The 13,613-nt window shown below is 33.9% G+C and overlaps 1 protein-coding gene across 1 annotated transcript in view; it reads right to left on the bottom strand.

Moving 5' to 3' along the window:
* Positions 1 to 13,613, bottom strand: part of LOC111052170 (cubilin) — a 231,266-nt gene that overhangs the window by 166,433 nt on the left and 51,220 nt on the right. The window contains 4 exon segments of the mRNA XM_039435056.1: positions 6,656 to 6,846; positions 9,037 to 9,216; positions 10,943 to 11,134; positions 12,805 to 12,934. Of these exon segments, the coding sequence (XP_039290990.1) occupies positions 6,656 to 6,846; positions 9,037 to 9,216; positions 10,943 to 11,134; positions 12,805 to 12,934 (693 nt within the window).

Genomic DNA, 13,613 nt, shown 5'->3' with positions numbered 1-13,613 from the left:
ACTGATTACAGAACGCAAAGAATCACTTTTCCGCTCTAGTGCGGGAATAGTATATTTCGCACCTAGGGCCGAAAATGAAACTTTTCTGGCTCGAAATCGGTTTTCAAGTCCGAGGCCGTAGGCCGAGGACTAGAAAAGATTGAGAGCCGGAAAAAACATTTTTGCCACACAGAAAAATAAACAATATATATATGAGAATAATAATATTATTCTCATTGTCTATTATAAGCACTTCCGAAAGCAAAAGTGGAAGGTCATAGCTCTAGCAAATCTGAATATCAAGAAATTGTCCAAGTATTTTTATTTTTTATTCTGATTTGTCTAAATAACCTAAAATATTATGTTCAATTATGTAAGAGGTTGAGTTTATACTTTTTATTCTTCCAAATGACAATAAGATGATATTATTATAAATGTTTTAATTATTGAATGATAAACACAAATAATGAAAAGTTTTTGATCAGCTGGTTTATCACACTTGAAAAAGTTTTTGATCAGCTGGTTTATCACACTTGAAAAAGTTTTTGATCAGCTGTTTTGGCACACTTGAAATTCGGCCAATCCGATGTGATCTGAATGTCAATGGAAGTTTAGGTTAGAAGTTCTATTCTTCTATGAAAATCGAATTATTTTAATAGTTTATAATCTTATCTGTATTTTATTCATTTAAATAAAATGATAGTATATTATTACAGAATACTTTATTAAATTCTAGAAGCATAAAATGATTCCGTTTATCCACCATGTTCCGTGATAAACGCTTTACTAGGAGGTTTGAGGTTAGATTCTATTATACTCTGAAAATTGAATTTGAATAGTTTATAATATCTCATTTGTATTTCATTCATACAAATAAAATGATAGTATCTTATTGCAAAAACTTTATTCAATTCTAGAAGCATAAACTGATTCCGTTTCATAAACTATTTTGTAAACATGTTCACATCAAATCAGAATCAGCTGACTTCAAGGTTATTTTACAGCCCTAGGGCCGTAAAAATTTTACCGGCCTGGTCAGAAAACAATCACTTTCGGCCTCCATATGACGCACGTAAACCAGCTCATTACATCCAAGTGGGGCGAAAAAATTTTTCCTGCACTCCAGATTTGCAACATGGCAACGCAAAATACTTTTCCTACAGTTACGTTGAAAAGTGGCCATTGCTGCACTGATTACAGAACGCAAAGAATCACTTTTCCGCTCTAGTGCGGGAAAAATTTTTCTGCACTCCAGATTTGCAACATGGCAACGCAAAATACTTAGTAGGTTATATGGAGCAACAGTGCAGCAAAATCAAAATGAAGTTGGTAACAGTGACTGCTGTGGCTGCTATAGTGACTAGTGAGCAGAGGTGCAACCAAGCACAACGCGCTAATTATTATTCATTATATATTATAACCAAGGACAACGAGAACTTTAGGATTTTAGGATTAAGGTTTTTATCAATAATAAAATTACACAGAAAAACATTTGATGCATTTCAGGCAATTTTACCCATAATTACCCACTTTTCATATTCAATGGTAATTGTAGGAAAAACTTAATGTGAAATACGTGCGCAAAGTTCCTCTGCTGCACTCAAGAAACCATTCCGCCCTCGCCTACGGCTCGGGCGTAAACGTTTCTTTCGGTGCAGCAAACTGTCACTTTGCGCACTAGTTGCACAAATAACTATATTGAGGCAATAAAGAATACTGGGTATAGAAATTAGCATAGAGGAAAGATAGCATAAGAAGATATCCCATTGTAAAGGTCATTGTTCAAGTTTCAAGCTTTATGTTCAAAATGTATGTTTCAAATTTTTATGAGCGAGTTCCCCAGGCCCAGGGTGCTCACTAGCGAGAACTACCTTAGAGAAAATACAACATAAAAAGATATCCCATGGTATAGGGCGTCCATGTTCCAAATATCACTGTAAACTCAAGCCGATAGTCCTAGTAGTTGTTTTTGATGAAGCTATGTGATGATGGTAGTCTCTCATACTGTGATCTCACACTCTCACCCAGCAAAACAGTGATAATTAACAGTAATCGGCTTGAGTTGAGAAAAAAATCCGTTTTACCTGCGTGGTAGTGTATGAACGGCATAGTAATTGATTGAGTACTTTATTTATGTAGATTACAGTATATACTGGCTTATACACTTATATACAATAGCTTACAATACAGCAAAATTATAGATGAATTTACATAATAATAGACTAAGAAAATAATTATTGAACTGTATATGATATGAAAAAGCAGTTTGTAATATAATAACTATAGATAATAATCATATTGTTATGCATCTACATAAATTGGCGGAGCTTTGGACATATCAATGTCCATTCTTCGGAGTAAGAGAGACTACCAGCGATGCTTGAATTAAAAGTGAAATTTGGAACATAAACAACCTATACTATGGGATATCTTCATATTCTTTCTTTTCTCTATTGTAGTACTAACCAGTGAGCACCCAGGGCTGGAGAACTCGCTCATAAACTATTTTTCTGATTTTGAAAATTGATAATAATTCCACGTTTATCACATAGTGTTCCGATCTCACTCGGCTTGATGAAATTTGGCCTATAAACGGCCTATACCATGGGATATCTTCTTATGCTATCTTTTCTGTATTGTATCACCATAAATGATACAGTATCACCACAAAATTTCGCTGTATCACCACACATGATACAGTATCATATTTACTTTTTGTGTAGTTGAGAAGTTGATATTGTGGTAATTATTCATATTGAATGAAAAAGACTGAGAAATTGTCAAAAAATTAAATTTAAAGATTTAAATCTGTGATTTTTGACAATTTCTCAGTCTTTTTCACTCAATCTTTCATATTTACTTGATACACAACACCCTAATTTGATGCAAAACTTCCAAACTTTGTATGAATTCTACAAATCATGGGATATCTTCTATTGCTATATTAGCTCTAGATACAGTATCATCTCTACTTGATACACAACACCCTAGATTGATGCAAAACTTCCAAACTTTGTATGAATTCTACAAATCATGGGATATCTTCTATTGCTATATTATCTCTAGATACAGTATCATCTCTACTTGATACACAACACCATAATTTGATACAAAACTTCTAAACTTTGAATGACTTCTACAAACCAGGGGAAATCTTCTTATCCTATCTTTTTTCTATTGTATCATCATAGATGATACAGTATCACCTCACATGATACAGTATCAACACAATATGATACCGTATCATCTCTACATGATTCACAACACCATAATTTGATATAGTCCTGCAAAATTATTTCTTTAATACGTGAATATTTCCTATTTTGATAATAATAATGTGGAATATTTATTTCAAATGTTAGGTTTTGAAGCATCTAAATTTAAAAATCTACTTTGTAAAAATAATTAAAGACTGAAAGTTTTGTGAAGTGAACAACTACAAGACTTAACCTATTTCGGACTATATGTAACCTTATCTAAATTTGGGAGAGGAATAGCACAAGTTTACCTTATTTTTCTCTACCTATCATTTTTATGATGTAATTATTGTAAGAATCGATAAAGAAAAAAGAACTTCCAAACTTTGAATGAATTCTAAAAACTATGGGATATCTTCTTATGCTATCATTTCTGTATTGAACCACCATAAATGATACAGTATCACCATAAAATGTCACTGTATCACCACACATGATACAGTATCAACACAGTAGCATCTCTACTTGATAGACAACACCATAATTTGATACAGAGCTTCCAAACTTTGAATGAATTCTACAAACCAGGGGATATCTTCTCATGCTATCTTTTCTCTATGGTACTAATATATTATATTTTTTTCGCCCCACTTGGATGTAATGAGCTGGTTTTCGTGCGTCATATGGAGGCCGAAAATGATTGTTTTCTGACCAGGCCGGTAAAAGTTTTTCGCCCCACTTGGATGTAATGAGCCGGTTTACGTGCGTCATATGGAGGCCGAAAGTGATTGTTTTCTGACCAGGCCGGTAAAATTTTTACGGCCCTAGGGCTGTAAAATAACCTTGAAGTCAGCTGATTCTGATTTGACGTGAACGTGTTTACAAAATAGTTTATGAAACGGAATCAGTTTATGCTTCTAGAATTGAATAAAGTTTTTGCAATAAGATACTATCATTTTATTTGGATGAATGAAATACAAATGAGATATTATAAACTATTCAATTTCAATTTTCAGAGTATAATAGAATCTAACCTCAAACCTCCTAGTAAAGCGTTCATCACGGAACATGGTGGATAAACGGAATCATTTTATGCTTCTAGAATTCAAGAAAGTATTCTGTAATAATATACTATCATTTTATTTAAATGGATAAAATACAGATAAGATATATTATAAACTATTCAAATAATTCGATTTTCATAGAAGAATAGAACTTCTAACCTTAACTTCCATTTACATTCAGATTCAGATCACATCAGATTGGCCGAATTTCAAGTGTGCTAAAACAGCTGATCAAAAACTTTTTCAAGTGTGATAAACCAGCTGATCAAAAACTTTTTCAAGTGTGATAAACCAGCTGATCAAAAACTTTTCATTATTTGTGTTTATTATTCAAGAATCAAAACATTTATAAAAAAATCATCTTATTGTCAATTGGAAGAATAAAAAGTATAAACTCAACCTCTTACATAATTGAACAAAATCTTTTAGGTTATTTAGACAAATCAGAATAAAAAATAAAAATACTTGGACAATTTCCTGATATTCAGATTACCTCAGATTTGCTAGAGCTATGACCTTCCTTTGCTTTCGGAAGTGCCTAATAAACAATAAATTATTCTCATATTTATATTGTTTATTTTTCTGTGTGGCGAAAAATAACGTTCTCACCATGGGCAAAAATATGTTTCTGGCTCTCAATCTTTTCTAGTCCTCGGCCTACGGCCTCGGACTTGAAAACCGATTTCGAGCCAGAAAAGTCTCATTTTCGGCCCTAGGTGCGAAATATACTATTTCCTTCAGTTACGTTGAAAAGTGGCCATTGCTGCACTGATTACAGAACACAAAGAATCACTTTTCCGCTCTAGTGCGGGAAAAATTTTTCTGCACTCCAGATTTGCAACATGGCAACGCAAAATACTTAGTAGGTTATATGGAGCAACAGTGCAGCAAAATCAAAATGAAGTTGGTAACAGTGACTGCTGTGGCTGCTATAGTGAGCAGAGGTGCAACGAAGCACAACGCGCTAATTATTAGTATTAGATATTATAACCAAGGACAACATTTTTCTTCAATTTGACAATAAATTAAGGTTTTTATCAATAATAAAATTACACAGAAAAACATTTGATGGATTTCAGGGAATGTTACCCATAATTACCCACTTTTCATATTCAATGGTAACTGTAGGAAAAACTTAATGTGAAATACGTGCGCAAAGTTCCTCTGCTGCACTCAAGAAACCATTCCGTTTAATTGATAATAATTCCACGTTCATCACACAGTGTTCCGATCTCACTCGGCTTGATGAAATTTGGCCTATAAACGGCCTATACCATGGGATATCTTCTTATGCTATCTTTTCTGTATTGTATCACCATAAATGATACAGTATCACCACAAAATTTCGCTGTATCACCACACATGATACAGTATCATATTTTCTTTTTGTGTAGTTGAGAAGTTGATATTGTGGTAATTATTCATATTGAATGAAAAAGACTGAGAAATTGTCAAAAATTTAAATTTAAAGATTTAAATCTGTGATTTTTGACAATTTCTCAGTCTTTTTCATTCAATTTTTCATATTTACTTGCTACACAACACCCTAATTTGATGCAAAACTTCCAAACTTTGTATGAATTCTACAAATCATGGGATATCTTCTATTGCTATATTATCTCTAGATACAGTATCATCTCTACTTGATAAACAACACCCTAATTTTATACAAAACTTCTAAACTTTGAATGAATTCTACAAACCAGGGGATATCTTCTTATCCTATCTTTTTTCTATTGTATCATCATAGATGATACAGTATCACCTCACATGATACAGTATCAACACAATATTATACCGTATCATCTCTACTTGATTCACAACACCATAATTTGATATATAGTCCTGCAAAATTATTTCTTTAATACGTGAATATTTCCTATTTTAATAATAATAATGTGGAATATTTATTTCAAATGTTTGGTTTTGAAGCATCTAAATTTAAAAATCTACTTTGTGAAAATAATTAAGGACTGAAAGTTTTGTGTAGTGAACAACTACAAGACTTAACCTATTTCGGACTATATGTAACCTTATATCTAAATTTGGGAGAGGAAATAGCACAAGGTTACCTTATTTTTCTCTACCTATCATTTTTATGATGTAATTATTGTAAGAATTGATAAAGAAAAAAGAACTTCCAAACTTTGAATGAATTCTACAAACCATGGGATACCTTCTTATGATATCATTTCTGTATTGTACCACCATAAATGATACAGTATCACCGTAAAATGTCACTGTATCACCACACATGATACAGTATCAACACAGTAGCATCTCTACTTGATAGACAACGCCATAATTTGATACAGAGCTTCCAAACTTTGAATGAATTCTACAAACCAGGGGATATCTTCTTATGCTATATTTTCTATATGGTACTAAATAATATTATATTTTTATAATACTCGCCTGAATGTAATCAGATTTGCAGAGAGTGGACGATTCCAGATCGAATTTGGTGAAAGTGATGTTGAGCACTTCAGTCTCATTGCGAGCGTAGAGAGTCCACTCACAATGGCTGTTGCCTTGGTAGGTGTGAGATCCACTCAGAGGATACCTGATCTCACCAACGTCCACTGCTGTGGGTCCCATGCCGCATTCTGGTGACAGAAAAAACGAGTTAAAATTATTCTAACAAATGATGAAATTGGTCAGAAATCATAGAATTCTATTTTCTAAATTGATATTGAAATTACAATTCCACAATGCACATTGAATTACAGAAATCAAAAATTATTTATTCATTTAGGGCCGGTTTCCGAGCTCGGGATTTAGCTAGGTCCTAGACTTCAAACAGCTGGAGTCAGAAAATTGGCTTTCCAAAACGGGGCGTAGTCGCAGCTTTTATAACAGTAGTCATAGTTTTTATTTTCTCATTTCTACTAGTAGTTCTGTGAACAGTAGACCTCACGCAGTATTCTCATCCACAAGTACCTGATTGAAACTATATACCTTATGGAAATACAGCAATGGACTGGCTTCTCCACACATCTGTGTGATCACTTGTCAACTGATCTATGATGATTAATTCTATAGTCGGATTTTTACTCTAATATTGGCGTATGAAGGAGGCTCCTTTTTCCTTTTATATTATCCTTGAAATGCAAAATTTCCGAAAACCTTGTATATACGTCAACGCGCAATTTAAAAAGGAACATACCTGTAAAATTTCATGAAAATCTATTACCGCGTTTCGCCGTAAATGCGCAACATATAAACATTTAAACATTAAGAGAAATGCTAAACCGTCGACTTGAATCTTAGACCTCACTTATGAATATTTTGTATTATCTAATTCTTATTTTCTTATCTAAAATGATAAAACTTCACATTCATAAAACATAACCTCACTTTCATTAAAAATGCACGGTACTACGCAACTCAAGTCGAGGCTCAACCAACATGTCGAGTCGACGCTCGACTCAGTCTCACAGTCGTGACGTCGCGGAGAGACTAGTCACACTTCGCTCGGTCAATAATTGGAAACGTTTTTCCTTGACGAAATTTACATTCCTAAATAATTCAAAATAGTTGAAACTCTACACTATCTTCTCTTTATTTTATTTTGTGTTCAATTTTCTAGTTTTTCGAAATTCAATTCAAATGTGACTATGCCAATGACTGCGACTACGCCCCATTCGGAAAGCCAATTTTCTGACTCCAGCTGTTTAAAGTCTAGAACTTAGTTGAATCCCGAGCTCGGAAACCGACCCTTAGTTATTTATTTGATTACCAACGGTTACATCAATTTTTTAACTCAAGTACAATAATGTACTTTTTCCGGTAAAATGAGTACAACTGGGATTTCAGTTATGTTATATCCAATTCATTTTTATTATTTCTAGAATAGAGTATATTCTGAATTTCTGTATGATGTACCCAATTATTATGTGGATTTGTAATTGTATAAATCTTGTATATATGGCAAATAAATAAATTGAAATTTAAAAAAAAATGTGAGAGAATCCTAAATAACAAGAATCATTATTGTGACATATAAATTATTGTGATAAGATCCGAGATAGAATAATGGGCGTCATAAGCTGTAGAGGGGATTTTAATGGGAATCTCTCAAATCAACAATTAAATTTAGGAATTTGGATCTAAGATTAAGAATACCATGTAATACTAGTATTCAGAGCGTGTAGAAAATTTTTAATAAGAGAGTGTTGTCCAATATTATTCCTATATAGTATTATGTAGCCTATTATTATAAAGATTTATTACTAGTTACCTTACTATATTCTATTTCAAACACGAATAGTTTCGGCAATAATACCATTTCAAGTGTCAGAATCAATTAGCCCCATCAAAATACTTTATTATTTACTAGCAGGTAAACCGTGCTTCGCAAGGGTCTATTTTAAAACTTGACGTAATGAAATCTAAAAGAATTGAGAATAGGCCTATAAGAATCCTCGGTTGATTAAGAATTTATAAGCAGCATTTCAAGTAAATCAGTCCAGCAGATCAGACGTGATGATGCGGCAAACATAATTTTCCTATCCTCTACACGTGTATACGTGTTTAAGCCAGTTCTTTCCTTTATTATAGTATAGAAGATGATCGATAGATGGATACTTATTTGATGTCAAGTCTGCAATATTATTGGGTTCATTGTAAACTGAAAATTTATAGATTCCCATGAAAATCAATGGTATACGTTTTGTTAAACACAGTAGATATTTATTAGACCGAAGGGCTCTACCTGTTAAAAGGAACGGTACTGATCACTCATCTAATCATGACCTTCTTTCACTGAAAATCAGATGAAATAGTTATTAACTCACCTTGGAGTTCAGTCTGGCAGTTGTTGCCAGTATAACCAGCCACACAGTTGCATGTATGATAGTTCTCATTACCAAACTCAAATCTGGATTTGGGAACGTAGCTTGTATTAGGAACGCAGGTTCCGCCATTCTGGCATGGGTTTGGAGTACACAGATCCCGTTCCTTATCACAGGTAGTACCTGAAAAAAAGAGAAATTGATGAACAACAAATCAAAAACATTTGTTTGAGAGAAGTAGGCACTATATCGATTCAATATACATTAGGTTTCTCAAGAAAGTAATTAAGTTATGTACTTTTTGTTGTTTTGAATAATCAAATGTAATTTTTGTAATACTCCCGTAATTCATTCCATTCCATTTATTGTAGAAAATACTATAATCATAATACAATTATGACATTGGAGGAAACACTAGGCTGAGCCTGTACTATTTCTCTCCAAAAATTTTGATAAAATGTTAATGTTGTCCAAAAGATAAGGTTATGTAATCTCACACTGCTTCGTCACTTGATTTTCGGTCCAGGAATGATGATTTAATAATAAGTAATTAGCTTAGTTTAACTCTAGCAAGAGAAAACCTAAACATAGATTAATTATTCTATGCCCCAGTCTTGACCTGGTCATCTCAGGTATACCAGGATGACTTAAATCTCAATCATGCTCAATCATGTACTATAGAAGGCAGTGGAAATGGAAAAGTGTCAAAATACGTTCTGATTTTCTCCTCTGACTCTATAAGAAACTCTATAGACTCTCATTATAGAAAGCTCTTCATAGAGCTCCATATTTTATTGAAATTGTTCAAGAGATAATTAAATAAAATAGATCTTCAAATTGTCAAATTGGCGATTGATAAAGCCATATATGTGTTATAATAATGATGTAGGCTAGCCCTACATGGATACTTTCATGTGAGCACGGTTGTCAAGGTGACTGTTTTGGCAGCAAACTGTTTATAGAGATAACAAGTTAGAGTTTTATGAGAGATGTTCAAAGATGATGAAGTATTTTATTTTTATCTTGCTCATAAATGTAAACTTTTAATGAATGAAGTGTTAATTACAAAAGCACATTTACAACAATAATATTGTATGGTGTTAACTTGAATAATAAAAAATTCTTTCTATTCTCTCTATTGAGCTTATTTTATTCACCAATTCACTAGAAATTTACAAAATAACACTTATCAACTAATATACATTGGTGTGGCTGGAAAAAGAAGCCTTGAGCTCCAGCCACGAGTTCGAAAATATTCTTTAAATTATTGGTACATTTGCCGTGATAATATTCTAAAATACAAACCAAAAACCAAAAATATGTATAAATAAACACACAAAATCAATTCTTGAATCAAAAATCAACAAGCCCAATAATAGAAATAGGTAATATAGAAATTATAATAATAATAATAAAAAAAATTTTTTCTTTTAGGTAATCAAAAAACCAAGTTTAAACTGAGCGTTTTAAAAACAAGTCATAATTATAATAATTTAGTTTTCGATTTTAAAAAAAGTAATTCTCTTTTACCGAGGATCTTATTTCACTTAATTTATTACTTGTAATTTTATCCCTAATGAAATCGTCTGGTATCCTATTTATTAGCTTATCGCTCTGGAACTTGAACAGATGATTGCTGGTTGTCAATGCAGTGAAATTTATACTGTAAGCACTTACACTTGCTGGTCTTAAATTGTAAGTGACATTGCGTTGAGTAAATAGATGTGTATTTTTATTTATGAATATAATTAAGTTTGTTATGTACGTTTGGCGAAGTTGGTAAGTTTATCTCATCAAATATTAGTCTGCTAGGATAGCGTCTTGATCTTCCTAGCGAAGCCCTGATGATATGCTTATTCTATTCTAATTAAATGAAATAAATAATTGAATCTATCTGTAGAAAGCTCACCATAGAACTGCACAGCGCACATACAGTAAAAGTTGTTTCCGAAAGTGTTCTGACATGATCCGCCATTTTTGCAAGGATTGGGCGAGCAGGGGTTGAAGACAGCCATCCCTGTGAACACACATCCGTCTGCGCCCAGACCGCTCCCTGTGTATCCCTCGGGACATGTGCATTGCACAAATGAGTTGCTGATTCCTGCACACACAAAAAGAATGATATGAATTTGAAAAGGGATTATTCATCATGTAGTACAGATTGTACTCCTCATAGTTTCAACTGTTTTGATTTTCACTAAATATGAATTTCTAGAGGAAGAATCTACAGGTGCATACAGATATACGCGCCGCGAACATGAACAATTCACTTTTAATCAGCTGACTATATCTGTATTTTTACAGAAACGGTAAGATACATATATAAAAAGCTTGGCATCAGCTGATTAAAAGTGAATTGCTCATGTTCGCGGCGCGTAAATCTGTAGGCACCTTACTATATACATACATAAGTATAAAGGTGCGTACAGACTTTCGCTCTGCTCCGCAACCGAACGTCACTCCAGCAGAGCGATTGATGATCGACCGGGGAGCAACAATGGTTCGACCGGGGAACGCGAGAAGATCTAACATCTTCCGTAACGTTCATGATGGGTGCGTGGGCGGCGCGACTGTAGTTCGATGGAGGAACGAGGGCGGTACGAGGGAGGAGCGTGCTCGGTGCGGGTTGGAAGAGCGTATATGTGTACGCAGCTTTAGGTGGGCCGTCCACTAGAACCCTTTTCGTCCGAACTAGCATCGGCCGAAAATTACCGAACGATTCCCCAACAAGAAAGGAATAAATGCTCGTCCATTGCAACACGTTCATACGGCCGTCTCCGGCCGATAAATTTTTCGATCCGAATTGAATGGGATTTTCTGGCTCTATCCGGCAGAACTAACTAGTCGAGCTGAGACAACAAAGTGTTCCTAACCTAAAATTGTTTCACAGTCTTGTTCGGTTTTTGAAGTTGTAACTATATAGTCAATGAAAAGTTGATATATTTGGTTCAAGAGCATGTTCCATTGTGGGATATGCGAGACTCGTGCGATATCGTCGTGAATCTGTGAACAAATATTGCTTACTAATGAATAACTAATTTAGTGGATATTTGTTGAAGGTAAGACTATTGTAATGAATAACTAATTTAGTGGTTCATTCAATTTTCAAAATCTCAATATCCTATTATACTAAGCGAGCAATTTCTGTATTTATATATCTGGTAATTTTATATCTGGTTATTTTTATATCAGGTTATTTATGTTTAACGGATCTCGAAAACGACTCTAACGATTTTCACAAAATTTGGAACATAGTAGGTTTATAATATAAAAATTCGATTGCACTAGGTCTCATCCTTGGGAAAACTCGCTGAACGACATTAAAAGGATAATTAATCCTTGGCTGAAACAGCTGTGGATAGTAGAAAAGTAAGTGAGCGAGTGAGTATGTGAAAAATCAAAATATCGCATCCCCGAAATTCATAAGATGACATATAGCCAGCTGTGAAATATGAACACGATCATTTTAGAGAATTGTGTTCTGTTTATCAATAAATAAAAATAACGAGCGAAGCTCGGTGCCCCGATATTAATCATTGTTTATGAAACATTTTAGTAGCTATGATAGTAGTTAATTCAATAATTGGCAACTAGACTGATGTAAACGGTTCCAATGGACGACCATATTCGGCCGAATTAACGGCCGGCAGATTCGTCCGATCCAACGGCCGAACGGATCGGTTGAATACGGTTCCAGTGGACGGTAACCCTAAACCGGTGATCCCAATATTTTCAAATTTTTAATAATTCCTATATTATTCTTCTTTTTACCTGGTACTTGCATGCACCTGGCACTGGGATGACAGCCTCCATTGTTGACATGACAAGCCCCTCCGGCGTAAGTGCAGGTAACACCGTCTCCAATATACCCTGGTGGGCAGGGCCCACACGTTCTTGAACCCTGGCAAAACACAGGTAGAATACATATTTCCATAAAACGATTTTATTCATGATAATTAGGCGTTGATGTTGTCTTTACGCATGCGCTGATTGCTGTCATTATTATTATATTATCATGACTAGTATCAGAGACTCACCATTAATTTTCATTTCTCTATAAATCTCCCTAGTTGTTCTAAGATTAATTAACAGAGCAGTGAAATTTTTATAGCCTGCTTCAATTATCCCAAATAATTCAGAAGATCGGTCAGAATGTAATCAGAAAACAGTATAGACTTAATATTGCTGTGTTCATATATAGAAGTAAGCATTGGTTAACAAAGTAAATAATACTAGAAAATAGGAAAGCGATAGTCCAGAAAAATTGATTTATCCTGTTTCTTTCCTGAATTTTCTCGAGAGACTGGACAATAATTTTATTCTTTAGAAAGTAGGGCCACCCTACTTCCAAAATTCCACCTTGCAGGGTGTGTCAACTGTGAAATTCTCTTTTATTATTATAGAGACTCTGGAAAACTCTGGACTGGAAACTCTATTATAGAGACTCTGGATTATAAACTCTGGAAATCCATTATAGAGCAGATCTAGAAATACAGTAGATCGTTGAAAGCATTTCGCTTCAGGTTCTTGTGATGAACACATCTCCGTAACATACACAAACATATCACTTTGGAACATTG

Source organism: Nilaparvata lugens, chromosome 8 (genome assembly GCF_014356525.2).
Source record: "Nilaparvata lugens isolate BPH chromosome 8, ASM1435652v1, whole genome shotgun sequence".
In the NCBI taxonomy this organism is placed as follows: Eukaryota; Metazoa; Arthropoda; class Insecta; order Hemiptera; family Delphacidae; genus Nilaparvata; species Nilaparvata lugens.
This window is presented reverse-complemented; position numbering and strand designations above follow the sequence as displayed.